Source organism: Hylobates moloch, unplaced genomic scaffold (genome assembly GCF_009828535.3).
Source record: "Hylobates moloch isolate HMO894 unplaced genomic scaffold, HMol_V3 SCAFFOLD_5, whole genome shotgun sequence".
Classification (NCBI taxonomy): domain Eukaryota; kingdom Metazoa; phylum Chordata; class Mammalia; order Primates; family Hylobatidae; genus Hylobates; species Hylobates moloch.
In genome coordinates, this window is record NW_026652280.1 from 86,859,005 (window position 1) to 86,886,546 (window position 27,542).

Consider the following 27,542-nt stretch of genomic DNA (forward strand, 5'->3'; position numbering starts at 1 on the left):
ATACAAAAAAAAAGCCCTGTACCACTACTTTGGAGGCTGAGGCAGGAAAAGGGTGAACCTGAGGCGGATTGCATGAACAGATTGCCCACTGCACTCCAAAAAAAAAGGAAAGAATGTTGAAGTTAACTTTTTTGGGCGGGAGGAAAAGGGAAATTCTGAATATCCTTCTTACATTGTTTTAATTTTTGTTGGAGTCTTTTCTTTAAAGAAGGATATTTGGAATTTTTAGGCTCCTGGGATTCACAAGAATCTGGGTTACATGGGGGAGGAAGAACATGAGCAGGGGGGCCTGGAGTGGCAGCTGGGTCTGGGATCAGGTCCAGAAGGGGATCTAGGACAGCAGCAGCCACCTGGGGAGGTGGCGGCAGGTTATTAGAAAAAGGGGGAGGTGGTCTAGAGGGTCCTATCTCTTATTAGATAAGGCCATTTTTGACTCTGTTATTTTCTAGTCCCCCTTTGGTCGTTTTTAAAGGATAAAGAATAATAGGCCCTTGCTGCTAGCATAAAGCATAATCAATTTTTCTTGTGACACAGGACTTTTGCTATAAACATCTATTATTAAAAGTTGACAGATTTAATCTTTATCTGACCTAAATTTTGACTAAAAAACCGCTGGCTTGAGAATTGGCTTTTTAGTTCAAATAAAGCAAAAATACTTAATTATTTGCTGCTTTTTTTTAATTTAGTTTTTTTCATTATCTTTCCAATAATTTAACATGAGCCTTAAAGGACTATCGGGAGGGATTTGGTAACTTGCATCTTTTTTTGCCCCCGATTTACTGGAAACATTTCCCATATTGAATATCAGGTAGACTTAACCTCTTAATCCTGGAGATTTCTTGTCTATCCTTTTTTTTCCTTGGCTTGCTTGTATTTTTAACCTTACGTGCTTGAGGTTTCATTTTCCCTGAGGAGGATTTAACTCCTCTTTTTCCTTCTGGAGGCTTTTTACACTCTTCACTCACTTTGTCCTACCTGGCCACTTCCCTCGCGGGAATTTAGGCCCCTCTTAGCATTGGCGTGCCGGTATAAACCCCACGGCACAATCTGCCTTAAGCCGTATGAGGTAGCCACGGAACCGCAGGCAAGACTCACTCGCTTCGTCCAGCAGTAGGACTTATCATGATTTACACAAGCAACACCGCCTGTAGTGAGGCTTGTGACTTATTCACACACACTTTTAACCTCCAGAATATCCCGACCACCAAGCAAGTACTTTGTCGCCCCCTTGCGACGTGTTTACTTTGCTCTGTGAACGGAGCTTATCTGGTCGCTGCGGCAGTGCAATGCAAGCCTATTCTTCCCTTTCCGCATTGCTGAGGGTCCGGGTTTATTCATCACAACAGGTGAGTCCGGATTCCCAGTCCCTGAGGCCACCGCAATAGGGCAGTGGGGCGTCTCCCCTTGGTGGGGGACGGGAATCAGAGACCCCGACCTGAAGGAGACTGGGTGATCCCAGACGAGCCCCCAAGCTGTTGGAAATAAATCCTTATTCCGCGATGTCACAAAGAAGAATCAGCAATCAGACAAAAAGCTTCCTCAGCAAGGTTATTTTTACCTTCTGCAGAAAGAGTGCTGCCCATCCGCAATCCTGCCAGGATCACATACAAAATAAAAAAGACACTAGAATATTTATCCCTTACGCATGAGGTCCCTATTGCCATGTCATTGGCTGGAGCCAGACCTTACCATCTAAACTAAAACCCGATTGGCTAACAGTTTAAAACTTTGTTAAACAGGTAAACGCAGGGAGGAACAAAGGAAAAAAGGAAGTTGCTTATGAAAGGACTTAGAAAAGTAATAATATTCCCAAATAAGGGAAGAGTGTACGCTGCAATCTGGGAAACGCCTGGACACGTCCAGCACGAATATTTTGACTAAGGTACAAGGACATGCCTGTGAGCATGTTTAACATAGATATTGAAGTCAGAGTATGCTTATTCTGTTACATTTGCTACATAAGGCTTAACAGAGAGTTATTACTATAAAATAAGAAACTTGAAGAAAGTTCTGAGAAAAGATATCAATAACATTTATGATTTAAAGGGGAAGCTTTGAAGAGGAACCTTTGCTTTCTACAGTCAAGGTCTCACTAAGTTGCCCAGGCTGGTCTTGATCTGCCCGCTGTGGCCTCCCAAAGTTCTGGGATTGCAGGCATGAGCCACTGTGCCTGGCCCTTCCTTTTGGAAGCAAAGTTTGAATACTGCCCTCTTGTTTTTAGCTATTTGTTATGGCAGCAACCCACCTGCAATACCAAAATCCAGACAAGTTATCTGCTGCAGTATAACAATTTACCCCAAAACTGAGAGGCTTAAAACAGTTATCAGTTATGATTCCACGGCTTCTCCAGGTCAGGAATCCAGCTGCAGCTTAGCTGGGCTCTCTGGTTCACAGTACCTCCCAGGCTGCAACCCAGGCATTGTACTTGATGTGGGAATTGCTGTGGACCAGTGCCTGCTCAGGCTTCCCACCAACCCCTTCCTGGCTTTGAACAGAAATAGCCACAGCAGGCATCTTAGGTGTCATAGACAGAAAGACTCTATTTTTGTTGTTTAATCACTGACAGCTTCTATGTCCCCATCCCTCCTCTTGACCCCATATCTGGGCAGCCCAATCAGAGAGCCCAAGGGTGCCCTCCGTCTCTTGGCATGAGTGGGAATTTCAAACCACACCAGCCCCAGGCTGCACCCGGGCACCTCCGCCTGGGTCATCCTTCCACATGGCAGAAACCTGAGGCCACTTCTCCCCTCCCCGCACAGCTTATTCTGCTCCAGACCAACCTTGAGCCCTTCTGTGGGAGGAAGGGCTGTTTATCCTCTTGCTGTTCATTATGTGAGTAATAAATTTTATGTCATGTCCACTGGTGCCAATGTTTTTCATCCCAGTATCCACAAATCCCTGGGTGGGGGCTGCCCAGTGTCCGGCAGGGATGCCAGGCACCCAAATCAAATAATTCATGCTGGGAACCGGAGGGCTGGATGCCGATCCTACACGGCATGTGTTTCTTCTCTCACTCTTGGCTTACTCGCCAGGTCCATACCACAGGGAGTGGGCTCAGACCTGCCTGGACCAGCTTGGCCGATTGCTGGCACGCCTGTGCTCTGGGCCGCATCACTTTAGGGTGGTTCTCCTGGGATTTTCCAAGCATCTGCTTTAAAAGTAGCAGTTTAAGCCAGAGGTAATGATGGGGAAAGGGGGCCCAGGAGCCAGACATAAAGTGAATCTTGACCCCAGACTGGACCCTAGTAGGTGGTAGCATCATTCATTGGAGGGAATGGTTATATGTCTCAGCCAGACGCTGGCCCCACGTTTTCCAAATGCTGCATGTAAAAAGGCAAGAACTCCCCGGCGGGGGGGCCACTGTTTGAGCAAGAATTTATGTGGCGTTCAGAGCCCCAGGATTCCCATGGCAGAGGTTCCTCAGGGCTCGGCAAGCAGATACATTACTGCTGCTGTCCTCACTGCCGCGACATTGTCATGCACACTGAGACTCCCTGGAGAAAAAAATTAAATAGAAGCCCCCCTAAAATATCCCGAATTACAAAAGGTGAAGATAAAATGACTCAGGTCAAGGAAAAAAATTGTCCTAACTGTCATCCAAAAGACCATCAGGACGGCTACACAGTCAAAAGAGGAGCTTTACTGGCAAACTGGGAGGAGAGACTCATCTCAAACAAACAAAAAAAGAAATATAATTGTCATTGTAACACTGTTGTGGAGGGGACCCTCCATAGGTGATTAGGTCACGAAGGCGCTGCCCTCATGAATGAATTAATCCCGTTATGGCAGGAGTAGGTTAGTGATCACGAGACTGGGTGTGTTATAAAAGTGAGGTCGGCCTGGTTTCCTCCCTGTCTCACATGCTTGCTTCTGCCTTACACCCTTCTGCCACAGGATGACCCTTGCCTGATGCCGGCACCATGCTCTTAGACTTCCCAGCCTCCAAATCTGGGAGAAATAAATTTCTTTTCTTTATCAGTTGTCCAATTTGTGGTGTTAATGTGCAGACTAAGGCTTTCTAATAACGTTTGTTGGGGCTACTTGGATTTTTGAGGCAACATATTCCCACTTACAAATTTCATGAAACCGTCTTTATTCAATTTCTCCTAAGTCTGCTCATTATAAACAGCCACTTCACACAAGCCCTCCAGGCTGTGTAGGGAATGGCTCTACCACGGCACCCTGGTGGTCCTGCACATATCCACACAGGCCACGGAGGCGAAAGCTCAAACTGAGGCTCATCTGAATCATGGCAGGACACCTTGTGATCCTCCAGAGAGTGGGAGGCCTGTAGGAGCTGCTACCACTCCCGTTGGCCCCCTGTCTCCCCCAGGAGGCTGTGATGAGAAGGTTCTGCGTGGCCTTGGGTTTCTGATGAGGCCTGCCGCTGTCTGTCCCACCCTCTTCTGAATGGAGTTGCTGTTGCAGGAAGTCAGGGACCCTGAACAGAGGGACCAGCTGGAGCCGTGGCATAGGAACATAAATTGTGAAGATTTCATTTTAATATGGACATTTATCAGTTCCCAAATGATACTTTTATAATTTCTTATGCCTGTCTTTACTTAATCCTGTTATCTTCGTAAGCTGGGATGTACGTCACCTCAGGACCACTGTGATAATTGTGTTAACTGTACAAATTGATTGTAAAACATGTGTGTTTGAACAATATGAAGTCAGTGCACCTTGAAAAAGAGCAGAATAACAGCGATTTTTAGGGAACAAGGGAAGACAACCATAAGGTCTGACTGCCTGCGGGGTCAGGCAAAAAGAGTCACATTTTCCTTCTTGCAGAGAGCCTATAAATGGACATGCAAGTGAGGAAGATATCACTAAATTCTTTTCCTAGCAAGGAATATTAATATTAATACCCTGGGAAAGGAATGCATTCCTGGGGGGAGGTCTATAACGACCGCTCTGGGAATGTCTGTCTTGTGCAGTTGAGATAAGGACTGAGATACGCCCTGGTCTCCTGCAGTACCCTCAGGCTTACTAGGGTGGGGAAAAACTCTGCCCTGGTACATTTGTGATCAGACTGGTTCTCTGCTCTTGAACCCTGTTTTCTGTTGTTTAAGATGTTTATTAAGACAATACATGCACTGCTGAACATAGACCCTTATCAGTGGTTCTGCTTTTGCCCTTTGCCTTGTGATCTTTGTTGGACTCTTATTAGTGGTTCTGCTTTTTGCCCTTTGAAGCATGTATCTTTGTACCTACTCCCTGTTCTTACACCCCCTCCCCTTTTGAAACCCTTAAGAAAAACTTGCTGGTTTGAGGCTCAGGCAGGCATCACGGTCCTACCAACATGTGATGTCACCCCTGGCGGCCCAGCTGTAAAATTCCTCTCTTTCTCCTGTCTCTCTTTATTTCTCAGCCGGCCGACACTTATGGAAAATAGAAAGCACCTATGTTGAAATATTGGGGGCGGGTTCCCCCAATATCTGTCGCGCCAGCATGGTTTTCTTTTTCCTAAGTGCATGTGGGAACCCGATTCCCTTTGGTAGGTGCGGAGAAATGTTCATCGGTCCAGTCCACAGAAACACTTGTTCGGCTCCCTGTTGATTGGTGCGTTGTCTGTGTATTGTCCAGGGTAACTATAGATCACGCAGAATCTAAACATTATGCTTATCACTGCTATATTAGACTCCTGTTAAAACAGAGAGGATTTCGGGTACCCATGGAAAATAGGGTCACCCTATTCAGGGCGGTGGAAGAACACTGTCTTTGGTTTCCTGGAAAGGGAACGTTAGATGTGGAACTATGGGATCGTGTTGGTGCAAAATTCCCGGAACTGGTCCCGAGAGGAAATTATGTTCCCATCACTGTTTGGGGTGATTGGGCCTTGGTACGTGCTTTCCTAATGACATACCAATCCCGTGATCCCCTGCAGTTACAATTTTCTGAATCTGGCGACCCTCTCTCTACCTCTTCCTCAGCTTTCCTCTCCCGCTCGGCCTTTGTTATCTGCTCAGCCTCTCCCTTCACCTACTCCTCCCCCACCTGACGATGCTGAGGATTCAATATCTAACTCTGGTGACTGGCTTAATGTTACCCCCTGATGATTTTATTTCTTTTCACGAAGAGCTGGTACTTGTAGCTCCCGTGGCCCTGACTTGGACAGCCCGGGACCATATCTATGCTATCGTCCCTCTTCAAACCTTTGCAGCCTTTGCCTCTGGAGCCATCTAATGGCTCTGGGACAGAACTACAATTTACCTGTAATTCTGCAGATCCTCCCCCATCCACCACAGCCCCTCACCCTCCTGTCATTTCGGTCCCTCAACCTGTCACTTTGCCATCCACTCAACCTGCTTCTCTGTACCCTTCTTCATGCATGGATGCCCCTGCCACTCTGGTTGCACAGGATTGGCACAATAATCAGTATGCTTCCGCCCTTTCTCACGCTCTCATACCGGCCCGACCTCCTCAACCTCAGTTTCCCTTATCTACACATACTTTTCCTGTCACTTCTATGCATCTCATGTGCCTGTTCTTGAAACTTCCATGCAACGCTTATTACGCCAGAACAAAGAAACAAGTGGATTAGAGGCATGGGCTTATCCGGTCGCGCTGGAACCTCCCAATGCTCAAGGGGTACAAGTGCATGGATATGCGCCACTCAATCTTACCTTTTTAAAAAAATTCAAGGATGCTTGTACTCAGTATTATCCTACTTCTCCTTATGTTAAAATGGTATTACAGACTCTTTGTACTGAGGTCGTTTTGCTTCCTCTAGACTGGGACATTTTGGCAAAAGCTGTTCTAACTCCATCTCAGCTTTTACAATTCCGTACTTGATGGTCAGAGGAGGCCCATCTGCAGGCTCAGCTAAATTGGGCTGATGGCATTCCAATTACTCAGGCTCAGCTCTCAGGCTCCGATCATTACTCTGACACTACCGCCCAATTAGGCTTTGATGCTCTCACCATGGAACAAGTAACAAAGGTGTGTATAAGAGCTTGGGATAAATTACGCACCCCAGGCCAAGCTCCTATTTCTTTTACTACTATTAAACAGGGTCACAATAAATTATATCCTAATTTTTTGGCTAAATTACAAGATGCTGTTGAAAAATCTGTAATTGGACAAGCTCGGTGTCGAATACTTAAAATTTCTGGATTTGATCCAAATTTAATTGTCGTTCCTTTAAATCGGCTCAAAGTTCAAGCCGCTTTTCAACATTCCATACCGTGGCAAATTCACTTGGCTGATTTTATCGGTGTTATCGACAATCATTATCCAAAAAACAAATTGTTTGATTTTATAAAAATGACTTCTTGGGTGGTCCCTCGACTAACCAAAGATCAGCCCATTCCTGAGGCCACTGCAGTGTTCACTGACGGCTCCAGTAATGGAAATGCTGGTTATGTGGGTCCTACAGACAAGCTTATTTCTACCACTTATACCTCTGATCAAAAGGCAGAGTTAATTCTGTAATTATTGCCTTACAAGATTTCCCCAAAACTTTAAATATTGTCTCGAATTCCGCTTATGTTGTACATGCCACCATATATATATAGAAACCACTACTATCAAACATATCCATAATTCTGAATTGGCTTCTTTATTTTCAAGGTTACAACACGCGATTAGCCAACGTAGACACCCTTTCTATATTAACACATATTAGATCACATACCACTTTACCGGGACCCATGTCTGCTGGTAACCAGAAGGTCGACTGGTCTCTTTTGCAATCCAAGAGGCTCAGGAGTTCCATAATCTCACTCAGGTCAATGCTGCTGGATTAAAAGATAAATTTGCTCTCACCTGGAAGGAGGCTAAGCTTATTGTCCATGGCTGCCCTCAGTGCCAAGTTTTTGTACTTCCAAATCAGAAACCTGACGTTAATCCCAGAGGCCTAACTCCTAATGATTTATGGCAAATGGATGTGACTCATGTTAGCTCCTTCGGCAGACTTTCATATGTACATGTTTCTGTAGACACCTTTTCAGGTTTTATTTGGGCTACTCGCCAAACACGGGAAGGCATAGCCCATGTTAAAAGACATCTGGGCCGGGCACGGTGGCTCACGCCTGTAATCCTAGCACTTTGGGAGGCCGAGGCAGGTGGATCACAAGGTCAGGAGATCAAGATCATCCTGGCTAACACAGAGAAACCCCATATCTACTAAAAACACAAAAAATTAGCCAGGCGTGGTGGCCAGTGCCTGTAGTCCCAGCTACTCGGGAGGCTGAGGCAGGAGAATGGCGTGAACCCAGGAGGCAGAGCTTGCAGTGAGCCGAGATGGTGCCACTGTACTCCAGCCTGGGCGACAGAGTGTGACTCCGTCATAAAAACAAACAAACAAACAAACAAACAAAAAAACAAGACATCTGTATTCTTGCTTTGCAGTTATGGGGCTTCCATATCAGATAAAGACAGACAACACCCCTGGATATGTTAGTAAGGCTTTTGATTTATTTATGCAACAATGGGGAATTTCCCATATTACTGGAATCCCTTACAATCCTCAGGGACAGGCTGTGGTGGAACGGGCCAATTGCACTTTAAAAACTCAATTGTCCAAACAGTCTGAGCCACAAAAGCATAATCTAACCACTCCCACTCCCAATTACATTTAGCATTGTTTACTTTAAACTTTCTAAATATTCCTAAAGACAATACTCTGACTGCAGCTGAACGGAGGCAAAAAATTCTCCCTAAATGAAGGCAAGCCAGTGTTACGGAAAAACTCCCAGACCAATACCCGGGAACCTGGCAAAATTATAACGTGGGAGAAGAAGGTATGCTTGTGTTTCACCAGGAGATCATCAACCCCGTCTGGGGGCCCACTAGGAGACTTAAACTTTGTGTGAATACTGACAATGAAAACCACAGGGAAGAGACGTGCGCATCAGAGACCGCCCTCATACCTGGTGAAATCTGTGCTGACTCCTCAAAAACTGGCACGCCAAATCAAAATGGGTCTGGTTCAATCCTCCCTAATGACAACATAAACCTCTCTAACTAATTCCACTTCTCCTAATTACCTTTCTTTTTCTCCTTGCGAACCTAAAAATCTCACCATTTTTGTTAGCCTGAAAATAACATCCCTCTGTTCTTTTCCTCCTTCAGCACCGGATCTCGCTTACAATAGGTTTTATTTAATAATTCTCCTCCTTATACTTTCTGTCTCACCAGTTTTCCCTCTAACTGATTTACCTGCTACAAAAAATTATTCTTATTGGGCTTATGTGCCTTTTCCTCCACTTATTCGACCTCTCACCTGGGTGGATGCTTCTGTGGAAATCTATACTAACGATAGTGTGTGGATGCCTGGAGCTACAGATAACTGTTGCCCCGCTCAACCAGGAGAAGAAGGCACTGCATTTCATGTTACTATGGGTTATAAATTCCTTCCTCTGTGCCTCGGACATGCACCTGGTTGTATCCCTCTACAAACTCAAGTCTGGGCTGCTTATCTTCCAGAAAGATTAGCCACAGAGGAACAGGGACATTTGGTCTCTGGCCTCTTCCTTTCTCCTTTAAGACAAATGAAAAGGGGAGTAATAAGAGGTACCCCATACTTTCAATATAAACCTGTAGGAAAATCATGTCCTAAAAATTTTGAGGGCTCATCTAAAACTTTAATTTGGGAAGATTGTGTTAATTCACATGCAGTGGTATTAAAAAAATGACTCATATGGTTTAGTAATAGACTGGGCACCAAAGGGCTATTTAAAAAACAATTGCTCCTCTGGTGGAAGGGAAAGCCTGGAGGCTATTTATTTTATTTCTTATTGAGAGGACGAGGATCACCATCCTACTTTGCATAGGAGGTTCAGCTCGTTCTTTCCCTTAAAATGGGAAGATAAGGGCTTTACCCTCCCCCCCGCACCCAAGGCCTTGTATGATATTCTCCATTCTGAGCCCAGAACACCCAGAACTTTGGAAATTGGCTATTGCCATGTCCGAACTGTGAGTATAGGAAGGGGAAGCTTTTCTGTCTGTTCTCGCCACTACCACCCCTCGCATCCGTGATTCTGAACCCCATGATAAATCCCCTTTGAACCCTTTTCCTCTTTTTGATGCTGATCCTCCTTTATGGGACTGTGATTGGCATTATGATAATTCTTCTCCATCCAGGTATGCCCCCTACCTCTTCGGCATCCCCAGGCACCTCAGATTGCTTCTTTACGATGGAGAACATTGGGGTTTGCCACCGTCGCTCCTCTCCCTCAGTATCAACGTAGATTCAAACATCCTGCTTTGTTTACCTCCAGCCTGACTATTCCTATACAGAGTTGTGTTAAGCCTCCTTACATGCTGTTAGTGGGAAATATCAAAATTTGGACGAACAATCAAACTGTCCAATGCATTAATTATCGTTTATACACTTGTGTTACTCCTGTTTTGACTCCAGGAAAAGTGTAATGTTGGTTCGAGCTCAAGAAGGAATCTGGATACTGGTAACTTTACCCAGACCTTGGGAATCTTCCCCCTCAGTACATTTAATTAATGAAGTATTACAACGAATTCTCAAAAGATCTAAGAAATTTGTTTTCACTTTAATTGCTGTGATCATGGGCCTAATTATAGTCACTGCACTGGCCACCACTGCCGGAGTGGCATTACACCAATCTATTCCAACGGCTCATTTTGTTAATGATTGGCAAGCCAATTCCACCCAAATGTGGAATTCTCAACAGGGGAGTGATCAAAAATTAGCTAATCAAATTAATGATTTAATACAGTCTGTTATTTGGCTTGGAGATCGGCTAAGAGTCTTGAATATTGCATGCAAATGCAGTGCGACTGGAATACTTCTGATTTCTGTATCACACCATATTCCTACAACGAAACTGATCATTCACGGGAAATGGTCAAAGGACACCTAGGTAGGGGAGATAATTTATCCTTAGACATAACTAAATTAAAGAAACAAATTTTTTTTTTTTTTTTTTTTTTTGTGAGACAGAGTCTCGCTCTGTCACCCAGGCTGGAGTGCAGTGGCGCAATCTCGGCTCACTGCAAGCTCCGCCTCCCGGGTTCACGCCATTCTCCTGCCTCAGTCTCTCCGAGTAGCTGGGACTACAGGTGCCCGCCACCACACCCGGCTAATTTTTTGTATTTTTAGTAGAGACGGGGTTTCACCGTGGTCTCGATCTCCTGACCTCGTGATCCGCCCGCCTCGGCCTCCCAAAGTGCTGGGATTACAAGCATAAGCCACCGCGCCCGGCCCAGTGTCATCTCTTACAATGAGCTCTACTCCTGCTCGAAAAGAGCCAGCCTGCTGAGCTTGCTGCCAGGGCCTGTCGCACTGCCTGCCCTGTGTTACCTGTCGCACAGCCTGTGATGTGTGTTTCCAGTCACACAGCCTGTGATGTGTGTTTCCCATCATGTGTGCACGTGTGTTGTCATGTAGTGCCTGTCACAGGAGTTACCCATCATGTGTGTTTGCATGTTGCACACGTGTGGCCTATCAGGTGTACATATGTGTTGTCTGGCACATGTCAGCATCTGGGCATCCTCCGTGTGCCAGGAGCAGCCAGGTGGCCTGTGAAGCCTTCTCATGGGAAATGCCCAGATAGGAAGAGCACAGCCAGGAGCCAAGCCCCTGAGTGGCCACTCCATGTGCCCGGATCACCTTCAAGTCTGCTCAACACCAGAGCCTCTGTTCCTTGGCACCATGGACATTAGAATTGACTCTGAACTGGGAAGAGCTGTGGGCCCACTATCCAGGCACCCGCTCCCCATTTGCCCAGCATCCCAGGGGCCCACATCCTTCCAAATATCACCATGCCCTGCATTCAGAGGTGAATCATCCGAGCGTCAGGTCGCCCAGCTCCGACTGGTTTTGCTGGAGCCTGCCTGGAGGATGTCGCCAGCTACCTCCAGAGAACACTCAGTCTACAGATGCTGAGGGGGAACTGGAAGCACACAGCACTGGCCTTCACCCAGACTACGGTGGCACCTCGGACCGCTTCTGAGTCTGCTTGTCATTGAAGGTCGGCGTGAGGCAGGCAGCGTTCCCTCCCAGATTTAGAAAATGTCAAGTCTCTCGCCGCACCCTTTTGTGTTTCTTACAGGGCCTGGGGCGCTTGCAGCCGCCACACTAAGGGCTCCAACATGTTCCCTCACACACTCAACAGAGAAGGAACCCGTGGCTCAGATGGGAGACTCCCTGTCCAAGGCCACAGAGTCTGGCCCCAGGGCCCACTAGAGGCTTCAAGAACCAAACTCACATGAGGGCAGAGAGGAGAGATGGGGCCACAGTTTAGGGCTGGGAGAATCCATAGAGCGATGCTGAGGCAGGCATGGAGCCTGGAGGTACCGACGAGGGTCTCGCCAAAGTCAGGGGTAGAGTGGCCGTGGGGAGTGAGGAACGGTGTGGGCCAGCCCCGGGCCTGCTGGGGTGCAGCTGGGGGTTCCATGGCCCTCCCGCGGCCCCACTCGTCCTCACCCAACCGTTCAGAGCTCTTCATGGCGGGGGTGTCCCTCTCTTCTGGCCACAAGAGGAGCGGGTGGAGGAACGGCACCTTCAGGCCTTGTAGGGGGTCTGCCCCTTCACCAGCCTGTTTCTCGTGGGCATCGCAGCTGAGGCTGTAGCGGGGAAAGGGTAGTAACCGAGCGTACCTGGCCTCCAACCACCACTTCCAAGGCCCCTACTGGGCACAGGGTGACCCCACCGTGGCTCAGAAGTGGACCCTGTCCGACGCGGGGGTGGTCGCTGGAGGGCCGAGGATTCCTACACAGGCCCCTGGAGGGTGTGCCTCCGGAGTCTGTCCCGCCCTCTGGACCCATGGGGGACCAGGAACACCGTCACACCCTCCTCTGTCGAGGTCTCTGCCAGCCGCTCCGCCGCTCCTTTCTCCTGGCTGGGGTTGGCAAAGGCAGGCAGGTAAGGGGGGGCGGGGCCTCAGGAGGGAGGACAAGCTGGTGGACGGGGCCTACGGCCACCTCTCCCCGCCCCCAGTGAGGCTCCGCACTCCCCACACCCCGCGGTCCCCTTAGGTCAGGGCCTCCCACCACCGCGCCCAGAGGCCGGGCCAGCCGGGCGTGCACCCCAGGGGCGCTCCGTCCCCCGCGGCCTTGGACTCCCCAGTCAGGACAGTACAAAATCTCTTTATTGCTCATTTTCTGTAAAAAATCGTGGCTCTCGGCGGACCCTGGGGATAGGAGGTGCAAAGCGTGCTCACACGTGGCCCGGGTCTGCGGCCGAGAGCTGGAGGGATCTGGAGTGGGGCCGGGTCGCAAGAAGACCCTGACCCTGCTACGGGGCTGGGGCGCGTGCTAGGGGCCCGCGGGGTTTCAGCTGTATTTTCGAACCCCTGTGCTTGGCCGAGGGGTTCTCAAGGCTCCACTCCGCCTTGGAGGGGGCTGCGGAAGCCCGGAGGTGACCCGGGCTCTGGGAGGGGCGTCCCCAACGTGGGGGAGGGAAGACAGGGGCCTTTGAAGACAACGCGGGACTCGGAGGGGGTCCCCCCGACCTAAGACGTGGTAAACTGAGGCCGGCGAGGAGGGAGGCTGAGTCCGGGGACCAGGCGGCCCCTCACTGCTCCTCCGGCCCATCGCCCCCCAGCGCCTGTTCGTACGGGCAGGGCCGGCGGCCAAGTCCAGCGGGCTCGGGGCCAGGCCTGGGCCCCGCGGGCGGCGCCTCCTCCTCCGCGCCGTCCCCATGCTCGCCCTCCGCGTCGCTCTCGTCCGAGTTGTCCTCCTCCAAGTAGCGGTAACCGCGCACCTTGTGCTGGGGCCGCGGGATGCGGGGCTGGCGCGGGGCCACGCCCCGCCGCAGCTTCTGCTCCATCCGCAGGTAGGAGACCGCGGCCGCCACCAGCGTCACCAGCAGCACCGCCAGCTTAGCCTGGGCGTAAGGAGAGGGATGCCAGGGACCTGCGGCCGCCTCGCCCCGCACCTTCCCCGCCTATGCCCCTCGCTGAGATAGGCCCTTCCCTCCTCCGGGAGCCTCCCGGGCCACGCGGCCCTCAACTTCTCCAGCCCCTCCACCCACCCTTCCTGGACTGCCTCCTGCAGGCGAGGCTCACATCCAGCACTGTCCCTTACAGTCGCCATGCCCCTGGCGACCTCAGTGTCCCACGCTGTAAGGGGACAATGCAAATCCCTCTGCCTCATAGGGTGCATGTGCCAGTGTTGATAAAGTGCTGGCCACAGGCCCTGCCTTCCCAGGGCTCACAACACTGTGTCCCTGACACACCCGTGGGCTGTAGTGATGCTTTTCATGGGGTTTGGACTATAACCCGCAGTCAGGAATGATTTTACATCATAGCTCAGTACATACACACATATCTGTATGCATACTTCCTGCTATTTTCTTTTTTCGAGACAAGGTAGCTCCCTTTCCCCGCCTCCCCTCCCTCCCTCCCCCCACCCACCGCTGGAGCACAGTGGCATGCTCACTTCAGCCTCAATCTTCCAGGCTCAAGCCATCCTCCCACCTCAGTCTCCCAAGTAGCTGGAACTACAGGCACGCACCACCACGCCCAGCTTATTTTTAAATTTTTTGTAGAGACAGGGTCTCCTATGTTGCCCAGGCTGGTCTTGAGCTCCTGGCCTCAAGCAATCCTCCTGCCTCAGCCTCCCAAAGTGTTGGGATTACAGGCGTGAGCCTCCATGCCCAGCCCGCTCACTGCTTTTCTTTTTTCTTTTTTTCTTTTTTTTGGGAGACAGAGTCTCACTCTGTCCTCCAGGCTGAAGTGCAGTGGTGCGATCTTGGCTCTCTGCAACCTCCATCTCCCAGGTTCAAGCCATTCTTGTGCCTCAGCCTCCAGAGTAGCTGGGATCACAGGGACGCGCCACCATGCCCAGCTAATTTTTGTGTTTTTAGTAGAGACAGGGTTTCACAGCCTGTTACCCAGGCTGGTCTCGAACTCCAGACCTCAGGTGATACGCCCACCTCACGTCTCAAAATGCTGGGATTACAGGCGTGAGCCACTGCTCCCAGCTCACTCCCTGCTATTTTTAGTTCTATTTTTATTTTTATTTATTTTTTTTGAGACGGAGTTTCGCTGTTGTTGCACAGGCTGGATGGAGTGTCAAGGCCCGGTCTCGGCTAACTGCAAATTCCGCCTCCCAGTTCAAGCAATTCTCCCGCCTCAGCCTCCCGAGTAGCTGTGATTACAGGCAGCTGCCACCATGCCCGGCTAATTTTTGTATTTTTAGTAGAGACGAGGTTTCACCATGTTGGTCAGGCAATCCACTGACCGACTCCCTACCTCAGGCAATCCACTTGCCTCGGCCTCCCAAAGTGCTGGGATTACAGGCGTGAGCCACCGCGCCCAGCCTTTAGTTCTATTTTTAAAAAATGTTTAGCAACTGGGACTTGCTAGACCGAGCCACCATCTTTTGGGAGCAGAGCAGGGCCTGCTCCCCTTCAGGCCATGAAGGGAGACAGACCCAACATCTGGTGAACAGGGTACCAAACAGCCCACAGGATGGCTGTGATGCACCCACAAATCCCCTCAGAGATGGGCAAACTGAGACTGGCTGGAGGTGGGCCAGTAAGTGGGGTGCTGAGGGCCACCCACTGAGCTGCAGGAATGGGGCCTCGGCCCAGAGACTGGCTTGGGAAGGGGTAGCATTTAGGAAGCTGTGAAGCCAGGGCAGGGGCTAAGGAAGTACCTGTCATTGGGCATGGGGCCCCCAACCCTGCCGAGTCTCACCTTCATGTGCAGGCTCGAGCCCAGGTACACGGTGAAGATGGCCACAGCCTGCCACCAGTGGTAGATGGTGAAGATGAAGTCCTGTCTCTCCTTGTCTTCGTACAAGATTCCCAGGAGTGCTGCAGGCAGGCAGTACAGGGCAGGCAGGGGAGAGGTGTCACCTGGGGCCTGGGGCTTCCGAGCTACCATCTATGAACTTTACTAAGCCCTGTATGGGTGCCAGCCTGGGACCAGAGAGCGCCTAGAAAGTGCTGTGAGCCGGTCCTGGCCTGCCCCCTGGTGGAGACCCTGGTCACCACACCGCTCACACGCTAAGCAGAAGTAGGAGCAGGTGCGCCGGGCTGTGTGGATGCAGGTGATCCTGCTCCGCACCACATGCGTGGCCTCAAAAGAAGAAAGCTCTGTGCTTAGTCATGTCCTGTCCCCAACCCCAGGTGTGCAGTGCCAAGCTTGCAGGCGCTGTTTCTCCTCCTCAGCCGGGACTAGAGAGATCGAACTGTTTGCAGCTGCCAACTCTGCAAATCAAACCTGAAACTAAGCATAGACAGGGGGGCTTCCTTTCCAATGAGTCCTCCCAGGGTGGGCAAAAAGAGTAATGGATTGGGAGTCAGGAGATGCACACTCGTTCTCAGGACTGTAATGTTGGCTCTGTGGGTGATTTGGGTACTTAACTCCTCAGAGCCGCTTTTCCCAATGGTGAGATGAGCTTATGCCTATTGTATGCTGTGTTCTGAAGTTCTAAAGTGAGAAAGTGGGCATGGCACCTGCCAAATCATAGGGGCCACTATTAACACCTTTGCCAGGCACTCAGGACATAAACACTCCTGCCTTGGGTGACTTTACCCCCACAGTGCTGCTATGAAGAGACAAGGAGCCCCCGGGGTTCACAAAGAGGAGATGGGATATGGAGCTGGGCAGAGGGGATGCCAGGACCAGATAGGGCACAACATGGGTCCAACATACCCAGGCTGGACTCTGCCCAGAATTGGCTATCCTTGGGCAAAATGGCCAAGAGACTGTGGTGCAGTATGAGGCTCCAGCCCCTGCTACAGACAGAGACACCGAGCCAGCCTCTGCCTTGCCAGCAGCAGGCATGACCTCTGCCACTCCACACCCCCAAAGATGATGTTCAAAACTGTTCACAGCTTCGGCCCATCAGAACAGACACTGACGTGGATGCCCCACAGGACTGTGCCCATGTGTGCTGGCTGTGTGTCACTGCCTGTGCCCGTCTGTGGGCAGGGAGCATCCTGGAGCTGAACATGGGCCCACCCGCTGCCTTCTGCAAACAGGGCCCTGTTCCCCAGCAGCCCAGACCTGGGGCCTGGACTCTGGTACTGAGCAGACTGGGTTGGGGCTGCAGGCCTGCTCCTCTGTATACAAAGGCCCATGTCTGTATCTACGCCATGGATGTACACCAGGCCACTTACTCCTACCACATACTCTGTGAGGCAGAGACCAAAACGTCTGCTCCAAGTGTCACGAAAACTATGCCAGGGTAAGCCCTGTCCCCTGGTATGAAAAGGGAGAATCCCTGATGTGTTTTCAACACTGCCCCTAAGGGGTGTCCACAGAGCCCCACACCTGCCCTGTGTAGTCACGAGATTTCACACTGACCCTCCAGTGTTGATGGGGCCCTGTGCCCGCCCTGGGGTATTAACAGAATGTCCATGGTGTGGAACCTCTATACCTGTCTCCAGGATGCCCATGCCCTACCCATCTGTCCCCAATGTGTCCATGAGACTTCCCTTCCACCCCCGGACTGTCCACAGGAAGCCCCACCTGCCTCTGCCATGTCCACAGGACCCTACGTGACCATGGGACCCCATATCTGTCCCTGGGATGTCTATGTCCAGCCAACCACCCAGAGCTAGCCATAAAGCCCCCAGCCCTGCCCCCCCCAGTGCCCACAGCTATACTCACTGCTGAGTCCAGTCTTGTTCAGGGCACTGCCCACACCCCAAAGGGCGGCTGCCACATAGAGGATCCAGCTGTGTTGCAGGACCCGAGGCACAGGAGCCCAGAAAAAGAGGATGAAGGTGAGCAGCAGGTGCATCCCTGCTCCAGCCACCAGGGGCACCGGGCGTGGCAGCCACAGCCCCAGCAGGCCCAGGAGTGAGGCGGCTGAAGCGCCCAGGCTGTAAGCCACGAGGAGGTAAGCCAGCCGCTCCAGCCCCACCGAGCACACGCCATAGCCCTGCGGGGGGACAAGGGGTGAGCGTTGAAGTCCGGAACAGCCCAGACCCCGGCCTCAGCCCTCCCTACAAGAGGTGTTCCTTAAGCCACACCCTACCCTCCCTGGACTTCCTGACCTCGCTCCAAGGCTCAGGGGAAGGTTCTGAGGGCAGGTGTGAAAATGCTTGGAGTGTCCCTAGACACCATGGGCTGTACCCCACAAGGAACTGAACACTTTGTGGGTGCTATCCCATTTCTATTCAGAGAAGTTAAAATAACTTGCCCAAGGTAAAGGGGGGATGGGGGTAAGAGAAGGAAGAGAAAGCAGGTGGGGGATATTTGGGATATACATGTACACACTTACACATGTAATTAAAAATTATTCGTTGTTTACTTGAATTCAAATTTACCTGGCTATCTTGTCTTTTATCGGGCAATCCTATGCAGGCTGTACTTACCAAGGCGATACCAGTGCAGGCAAAGAGCACCTCGAAGCCGCTGTAGATAAAGAAAGGCACGAGGTGGCGCAGGCGGTAGTCACGCACGTGCTTGAAGGGCAGCTGGAAGATGTTGCCCCAGCCCACGCTGCGCAGATCGATCTCCTCCGTGGGCCGGTAAGCGGCTCCGCACAAACCCAGCACCTGCGAACCCATTACTTGAAGGGGCGGCCAGCCAGGCCCAGGCCTGGCCTCCAGGCTTCAGCCCCGCCCTTCAGGTGCACCACAAGCCTGGGCCTTGCCCCAGCTCTCGGTCCCGCCTCCCAGCTCAAGGCCCCGCCTGTCAGCACAAAGCCACGCCACCACACTCCCAAAGACGGTGGTCTTGCCTCCCAGCCCAAGGCCCCATCCCCTCTCTCTCACATACACACACTTCACAACTCACATTCAGACAAATCCGTAAACTTCAGCCTTCCTTCTCAGCCCCGCCCCAGACCTCAGCCCCGCCTTCCAGGCTAGTCCCCGCCCCTCGGACACACCCACAGACTTCGGCCCCGCCTCCCAGCACTAGGCCCCGCCCTGACACAGCCACAGACTGGGCCTCGCCTCCCACTTCCATCGCCAGGCTGCAGCCATGCCAACGCCTTAGTTCTGCCTTCCAGCACCACTTCCAGCTTGAGCCATACCTTCCAGCCTTCACCCTTGGTCCTGTCCCCAACCCCCTCACAGGTCTCAGTCAGTCCTCTAAGATCTTGTCTCCAGCTCGAAACTGTGGACCAAGCCTGTTCCCTCTTGCCCCTGGCCTCTGGATTCCCACCCCTGCCTCGGACCACAGGCCTCAGCCCCGCCTCCGAGCCTCATGCCCGCTCTGCAGCACTCGGCCCTAGCTCCCCAACTCAGATCGCGCTCCCAGGCCTACCGCCCGCCCCGAGGCCACAACCCGACCCAGGCCACGCCATCCGATCCAGACCCTTTCTCGCAGACTCGGTCCCCAGACCCACACTCTGCTTCACGGACTGTCCTGCCCCCATCCCGGGCCGCACCAGCAGCATGGCCAGGAAGGCCACTGCCATGAGCACGCTCTCCACCACGATGAGGTTTCCGCTCCGCGGGAGCGTCCGCAGAACCGTCTTGTTGAAGCCGCTGAGGATCCCGTGGCTGTTGGTGCCTGGGAAGGGTGGGGGTGAGGGCACCTTGAGCAGAGAGTAGGGCACACAGTCAACCCAGTCACCAGGGTGGAGCCACGCAGGCTGCAGAGGCGCGGTGGAGGGGCGGGTGAGTGAGAGCAAGGGCAGGGTTCCTTCGAGAGCGGTTTGGAGGTTTGGGCCACTGGGCTGGGTGTTCCCCGGGAAAGGGGCATCTTCCCCCTGCTTCCCACCCTATTGCCCCAAGGCTGAGTCCACCTCACATTTCCATACACACCTCCTGCACTGATTGAGCTCTGACTGTTTGCCTGGCCCCAAGAAAGATCCCACTGGCAGCCTCAGCCCAGATGGTGCCTTCTCCAGGCAGTCTTCCCTGCCCACCCACTCTCCTGGCTGGGTCAGATGTCCTAACTACTTACTCCTACAGGGCCCTGTGTCTTGCCCACCAGAGCCGTGGGGCACTGGGCTGCCAGCCCTGAATCCTGTGAGTGAAGGCCCAGTGTCTGCTGGGGAAGTAAGCAGGCTTTGGGGACTCCTCCCCAGCCCCCACAAGGACTAACCGCAGCTCTGCACGTTGTACAGTGTGTGGTTCAGGTCATACAGGTAGTGGTTCAGGAAATAAATCATGGGCAGCTGGGCGCAGGCGAAGCTCAGCTGCGGAAACGAGGGCAGTTGGGACCAGACTCAGGCACAGAGCCAGGCAGGGGACACAGGTATGGTCTGGAGAGGGGTCCAGGCACAGCCTTGGGGGAACTGGGGCCTTCCCAGTTCTGGGAGTAGTGTGGTTACAGGGCTGCCCAATGAGGAAGACCTCCTCCTGGCCAGGACTGTGGACAAGGGCAGATGAGATCTCTATCTCTATGGATGAGCAAGCTGGGGTGGGCTCAAGAAAGGAAGATGGGCAGCCTGGGCAACATAGTAAGACCCTATCTCTACAAAAAATAAAAAATTAGCTGGGTGTGGTAGCACACGCATATGATGCCAGCTACTCAGAAGGCTGAGGTAGGAGGATCACTTGAGCCCAGGAGTTTAAGGTTGCAGTGAGCCGTGACTGCACTACTGCACTCCAGCCTGGGCAACAGAGCAAGACCCTGCCCCCCACCTCCACCAAAAAAAAAAAAAAAGAAAGAAAAAGAAATGAAGGTGGAGCAGATACAGTGGTGTGCGCATGTAGTCCCAGCTACTTGGGAGGCCAAGGTGGGAGGATCACTGGAGCCCAGGAGTTCAAAGCCAGCTGGGCAACATAGTGAGACCAGGCCTCTTAAAAATAACAATAATAAAAGAAAGGAAAGTGGGACTAGAGGGTTCAGACTGTGGATGGGCTCCAATGTGTGAGTCTGCCCCTGCCACCCAACAATGGCCCACGTGGCACTCACATGGAAGAAGCTGTAGAAGATGGCTTGGAAGACCAGGAGATAGGGTGCGTGGGAGCCCCGCGGAGGCCGCTGCTTCATCCCCTGCCCATCCTGCTCCTTGTAGTGGGAGTACTCATGGTACTTCTGCGCCATCCTGGACCACAAAGGAGAGAAGGCTCTCCCCAGCCCGACCTGTGCCACTCCTGTGTGTCCCGCACCCAGAGCTAGGGGCAGATCAGCCCTGGTGTGGGGAAACTGAGGCCCAGAGGGCGGAAGGGGCTTCCCATGGTCCCCCAGTCAAAGTTGGCAATAAAGTGGAGGCTTGGCCAGGTCTCCAGCCTCCTGCTCTGCTGCCCACTAAGCTCACCTGGTGATGTAGTTGCCCATGGAAGCCCAAAGAGGCACGATAGCCATGCCCAGGGCCACAGCCGAGGGCACAAGCGTGTAGTAGCGCTCCCAGTAGTTGGTGGAGACAAAGAGGGCGTAGATGCCCACAGCCAGGAACATCATCCACTTCGTTCCGAAAAACCTGCGGACAGTGGGAGAGATGCTGGCACCACGGGCCTGCTGGACCACTGTGGCCTGAAGCCAAACGGGGCCACAACCGCAGGTCCCAGCTCACAGGGCTATGTGAGGTAGAGAGAGTCAAGGGCGCTGAGATGGAATATCAGATACACAGACTTGCTAAGTGGCCTCAGGCAAGCTACTGTGCCTCAGTTTTCCCAGCTGTAATATGGGCACAGAGCCCAAACCACAGGCCTCTCATCACCACTGTGAGGATGGAGAGTGGCCCATGGGTGTAACCAGCCCTTATGCGTGTTCTGGGCTCTCTGATTCTCCCATTCCCTCTTCTCCTCCCAAGCTCATGCACTGTGTCTGTAGGGCCCAGGGGCTTGACTCAGGCTAGAAGAGAGAGGAAGAGGCCCCACTGCTGGGAGCAGCAGAGCCGGAGTCCCGGCGCCCCTGCCTCCGGTCCATTGCTCTTACGAACCATGGTGGTCAGTCAGGAAGTTTCCTCCTCTCTGGGTCTGGGAAAAGGTCACACAGTGACAATAGAAGGGGCTTGGTGAGTGACAGGATGAGGGCCCAATCAGGCCATGGAGGCTGATCAGGCCAAAAACCACTACTGATATCTTCAAGTTTTCTGTATTTACGCCCCTTGAGTAAAAATGCCAGTAAAAATGTGCGTTCACCTCCGGTGAGGATGTGGTTTGAAAGTGGCACATATAGGCCGGGCACGGTGGCTCACATCTGTAATCCCAGCACTTTAGGAGGTGGAGGTGGGCGGATCACCTGAGGTCAGAAGTTTGAGACCAGCCTGGCCAACATGGTGAAACCCCACCTCTACTAAAAATACAAAAATTAGCCGGGTGTGGTGGTGCACACCTGTAATCCCGTCTACTTGGGAGGCTGAGGCAGGAGAATCCCTTGAACCCAGGAGGCGAAGGTTGCAGTGAGCTGAGATCACGCCACTGCACTCCAGCCTGGGCAACAGCAAGATTGCTAAAAAAAAAAAAGTGGCACATATAGCCAGTGGTCACGCACACTGGCATAACCCTTTGGGAAAGCAGCCTGGTAGTTTTGGCAGGGTGTGAACATGTGGATTTGAGTCCCTCTACCAGGGTTCAAGCCTTCAGTCTGCCAGTTACCGCCTGTGGGACCTGGGCAAGTTGTTTAACACCATGGTTTCTTCATGTCTAAGATTAGAGCAGCTTCCTCAAATTCTTGGGAATGAAATTGCGCTTATAAAGTGCCCAGCACGGCTGGGCGTGGTGGCTCGTGCCTGTAATCCCAGCACTTTGGGAGGCCGAGGCGGGTGAATCACGAGGTCAGGAGTTTGAGACCAGCCTGGCCAACATGGTGAAACCCCGTCTCTACTAAAAATACAAAAAATTAGCTGGGCGTGGTGGCGGGCACCTGTAATCCCAGCTACTCGGGAGGCTGAGGCAGGAAAATCGCTTGAACCTGGGAGGCAGAGATTGGAGTGAGCCGAGATTGTGCCATTGCACTCCAGCCTGGGTGACAGAGTGAGACTCCATTTCAAAAAAAAAGTAAAAATAAAAACAAATAAGTAAAATAAAGTGCCCAGCACACAGGAGAAAAGAGTTCACTGCTATTAATAGAAGTGATAGCCATAAAGCCTTTTGTATGGCTTTGACCTAGTAAAGACATTGCTGAAGATATATCCTAGGAAAAATAATTGTTTAAAAAATTGGGGGAGCGCTGGATGTGGTGGCTCACACCTGTAATCCCAACACTTTGTAGGGCTGGGGCAGGTGAATTCGAGACCGGCCTGAGCAACATAGCAACTCCCCATCGCTACAAATACTTTAAAAATCAGCCAGGTGTGAAGGCGTGCGCCTGTAGGCCCAGCTACTCAGGAGGCTGAGGCGGGAGGATTGCTTGAGCCCAGTGTGTGGGAGTTGAGGAGGCAGTGAGCTTGTGTTCGTGCCACTGCACTCTAACCTGGGTGACAGAGTGAGACTCTGTCTCAAATAATAATAATAATAAAATAAATAAACACATAATTAAAAGGAAAACAAGGAAACAGCTGTAAGCACAGAAGGAACTGCAGTATCCAATTCCAAGCCACTGTTCAGTGCCACCGTATCTGCAGAAAATGCTACCATTGCAAAGTCGTAACTGTGAAGGCTGTAGAGTAGGCTAAGATATGCTCAGTGAAAAGAAGGAAGCAAGCTCTGGGCACTGTGGCCCGTGCCTGTAATCCCAGCACTTTGGGAGGCCAGGCAGGCGGGTCACTTGAGGTCAGGAGTTCAAGACCAGCTTGGCCAACATAGTGAAACCCCATCTCTACTAAAAGTACAAAAATTAGCCGGGTGGCAGGCGCCTGTAATCCCAGCTACTCAGGGGGCTGAGGTAGAAGAATCACTTGAGCCTGGGAGGCAGAGGTTGCAGTGAGCCGAGATCACACCACTGCACTGCAGTCTGGGTGACAGAGCAAGTGTCTGTCTCAAAGAAAAAAAAAAAAGTAAGCAAGCAAAAGCGAACATAGCCTGCTTGCATACACACACACACACACACACACACACACACACGGGCATGTCCACACACACGTGCTCTGGGGACAAGGATGTGAATGTAATCCACGCATGGTGGTGGGACAGCATGGGTAGCCGATTTCCTGGAGGGCTTAGACGGGGTTTCTTTTTTATGATTTCAGTTATTCTAGTCCTGCCTGTGCAACTGGAGATGTTTTAAATTTTCAAATTTTTGTTTAAATGGAGTTTTTTGTTGTTGTTTTGTTGTTTGTTTGTTTGTTTTAAAGATGAGGGAGCTCAAATTCACCTAATTTGTCCACTGGTCTCCAGGTCCCATCAGGGAGGGCACTGTGGACCGGTGATGGGGAGGCTGAACCACAAACCTCCAGGGTTCAGATCTGGGGGAGAGCTCCGGGGCACCTGCCCAGCCATGCCTGTCTGTGAGAAACACTCCCTCAGCACCAGTCACAGCAACTGGGCCAGGCAAGGGTGCCTGGACTCTGCTGACCGATCAGAAGCCCCTAACTCTACAGCCCCAACCCTGAAGGCCACAGTGGTTCCGGGAGGCCTCCAAGGAGGTAACGAGGGGGACGCCACGTGAGGCCCAGGCAAGCTGGGAGGGAGCTCGGCCCGTGTGAATCTGTTGCTGGAAACCAAATGTGCCCTGAGGCAAAGTTCCTGTTTCCTTCCCCAAATCCGAGTTTCACCTCCTTCACTCTCAGGCTTCCGGGTAGGAAAAAACCTCTCCCTTGCTCCCTCCCCCAACAAACGCCCCGGCAGATGGACACCTCCTGGCCCGCCGGCCTCTGTACCCCTCCGAGATGGGAGTACCGCAGCATCCCACGGGAGCAGCCGCGCCCACCTGATGAGCACAGGTGTGTAGAGCAGGGCGGCGATGGGCGTCACGTTGATGCCCATCAGCATTTTGCTGTCGATGTCGGGCAGCCCCATGTTGCCATACTTCACCTCGCGGTAGGTCTCGTCGTAGTGCAGGATCAGCTGCATCTGCAGGAGGCCTGGGGACAGGACAGGGATCGGCGGTGCAGGAAGCAGCCTGGCTCTGGCCGCCACCGAGCAGAAGATGGCATGCAGGCCTCGCAGGGAGCTCCAATCACCGAAGGCATTCCCGCTGACAGCGCCCCTCAGGACAGCGGGGGTCCGGGGCTGCGCCACGCCTTCTGCCAGCCCGCGGCCACTTGGCCAGCTGCGCCCAGACTCCCACCCGCCTTGCTCCGCCGGCCTCCAATTCTGAAGGTGTCAGGTCTGTCCGGGAGCCCGGACCCCCGCCCCCTACCCACACCGAGGCTCTGGCTGGGACCCGGGGACGCTGCGCTACTTGACCCCCCCCCACCCCACCCCCGCCGCGGGAGGCCGTGGCCGCAGCTGCGAGCGCAGCGGAGGGGAAGTGAGAGCGGGCAGGAGGCGGCGGCAGGCGGTTTCTGTTTCCCGGGCCGGGCTGGGAGCGGGCGGGGCCGTCCCGGGTCTCCCCGCGGCACCTACCCAGGTAGACGCCGTAGGTGAGCATGCCCCCGGCGCTGGCAGCCAGCACGTTCTTGAGCACGCCCAGGCGCTTGCGGCGGTAGTAGCGGCGCTCCTCCTCCTCCTCGTTGTAGTTGGGGTACGCGCCCACCAGCTCGTCCAGCTGCGGGCCGCGCACGCCGCTCGCACCCGCGATCGCGCCCCGAACCCGTGTCCCCCGGTGCCCGCCGCCCCCCGGCCCGCCCCGCCCCCGCCCGGGAGACCCTGGCCCATAGGGGACCCCCGCGCCTCGCGCTCCGGGTCCCCGCTCACCGGGGCGTCTGGCCCGTCCGGGACCCCGAGCCGGTCCTCGTCGCCCTGCGGCCCCGCGGCCCCCGCCATCGGGTAGAGCGGCGGCTCCGCCTCCATGGCCCGAACGACTGCGGACTCGCGGCGGTGGCCCCGGAGCCCCTGCGACCGCCCGGCCACTTCCTCCAGGCGGCCCGGACCTGCCCCCGCTCCGCCCTGTCCCGCCCTGCGGGCCGCCTCCTCCAGGACACGTGTGTGTGTGTGTGTGTGTGTGTGTGTGTGTGTGCGCGCGCGCGCAGGGGCATGCCTGTGTGTGCCCTCTGGGGTGTAAGTTCGAATCCCCACTCAGCCACTTCCTGGCCCTGTGACTTTAGGAAGTAACTCCATTTCTTTGTGCCTCGGTTTCCTCAGTTTCCTCGATGGTAAAACAGAAATACTTGGCACCACCCCCGGGGCCATGGCGGAATTATTGAGTTAATACAAAGCCTTGGGAAAGTGCCAGGCCCACCTTAAGCTCCCCTCAGGGTTGCCTGGGTCATCCCCAGCCCCACCTCCAAGCCTGCTGTTACAGCTCATCAAAGAGCCCTGCAGGGACAGTAGCGTCACCAGCTGGACCCCACCTCCCACTACAGGACGCTACAGCCAGAGCCCACCTCCCATGTCCCCATCCTGCTCCAGTTTGGGCTGTGCAAATGGGAGCTTGAGTGGGGTCCTGGGAGGTGGATTGTGACCCCTACTGAACTACAAGGGGGACCCTGCCACCACCATGTAGTGGGGCACAGAGCCACCCGCCCCCGTCCTGCTCGGCACTGGATCCAGGGCTGCAGCGGGAGCCCGTGGTGGGGCCGACACTCCAAAGCACTGGCTACCCACCTGGCTGGAGCCACGGGGCCACTTCTGAAAATATCCAGATTCTCTCGCCCCTAGGTTCCTTCTGGTTTGAACACTCTTCCTCCTGCGCCTCCCAGGTGGCTTCCTTCCCACTCAGCTCTCAGAACAAGAGGCCATTCCTGCAGAGAATGCAGCCCCTCCACTTCCCTTCTGGTTTTCCATGCCCTCCCTGTGCACCCCCCTCCACCCACTGCTCTCCAGGTACATCCTCTCCCAAATGCAGGATGTAGGATGGCGTTGGGCACCTACTGAGTGATCAACACTTGTGACTGGATGGATGCATGAGTGACTGGATGACAAACACCTCCCACCCCGCAGGGATTGCTGGGAAGGTGGAGGGCCAGGGGAGGGAGGCGTGAATCTGCAGCGGCTTCAGGCTTCCAGGAGGTAGAACTTTCTCCAGGTGACGATGCCCAAGTGCAGATGTGGGGAACAGACAGGTGGATTCATGCAGGTGGGTGGCTGGAAGTGGGAGATAGGAAACGAGCAGGAGAGAGTGCAGGGCCCGAGATGCAGGGGCAGGGAGGAGGTGGGAGAGTAGGGCTACGGTGGGGGTCGTTCTCAGACAGCAGACACCAGCATCATTACACAGCATGATGAGAAAATGCGATTCTCCTGACTCAGTCTCCTGAGTAGCTGGAATTACAGGCGTGTGCCCCCACACCCAGCTGACTTTTGTGTTTTTAGTAGAGACAGGGTTTCACCATATTGGCCCAGGCTGGTCTCGAACTGCTGACCTCAGGTGATCTATCCGCTTTAGTCCCAAAAGTGCTGGGAGTGGGCCCCCCGAGCTCTCAATTTCCCTGAGGGACCCCAAACCTCTGGGGCCTGGTGACATCTCTTCCTCCCCTTGTTCCTCTGGGCCTGGGGGTTGTGGCAGTTGCTGTGGTTGCCCATCCTGGGCTCTTCCATCACCTGTGCTGTACCACCAATTCCCTGCACTCAATGTCTCCTACTCAAAACACCTGGAGAGGGTCGGGCGTGGTGGCTCATGCCTGCAATCCCAGCACTTTGGCTGGCCAAAGAGGATCACATGAGCTCAGGAGTTCAAGACTAGCCTGGGCAACAAAGTGAGACCCCCATCTCTACAAAAAATACAAAAACTAGCATGGTGTGATGGTGCACACCTGTAGCCCCAGCTACTCAGGAGGCT

The 27,542-nt window shown here is 53.2% G+C and overlaps 1 protein-coding gene across 1 annotated transcript; it reads right to left on the reverse strand.

The window, feature by feature from the left end:
* Nucleotides 1–13,049: 13,049 nt before the first annotated feature.
* Nucleotides 13,050–25,672, reverse strand: UNC93B1 (unc-93 homolog B1, TLR signaling regulator). The gene is made up of 11 exons (XM_032153677.2): nucleotides 25,523–25,672; nucleotides 25,232–25,373; nucleotides 24,594–24,747; nucleotides 21,100–21,261; nucleotides 20,754–20,886; nucleotides 19,938–20,031; nucleotides 19,276–19,400; nucleotides 18,254–18,436; nucleotides 17,544–17,817; nucleotides 15,621–15,739; nucleotides 13,050–13,804 (listed from the first exon to the last, which is right to left on the reverse strand). The coding sequence occupies exons 1-11, from the start codon at nucleotides 25,616–25,618 to the stop codon at nucleotides 13,493–13,495; spliced, it is 1,794 nt and encodes a 597-aa protein (XP_032009568.1). The 5' UTR covers nucleotides 25,619–25,672; the 3' UTR covers nucleotides 13,050–13,492.
* Between the last annotated feature and the right edge of the window lie 1,870 nt (nucleotides 25,673–27,542).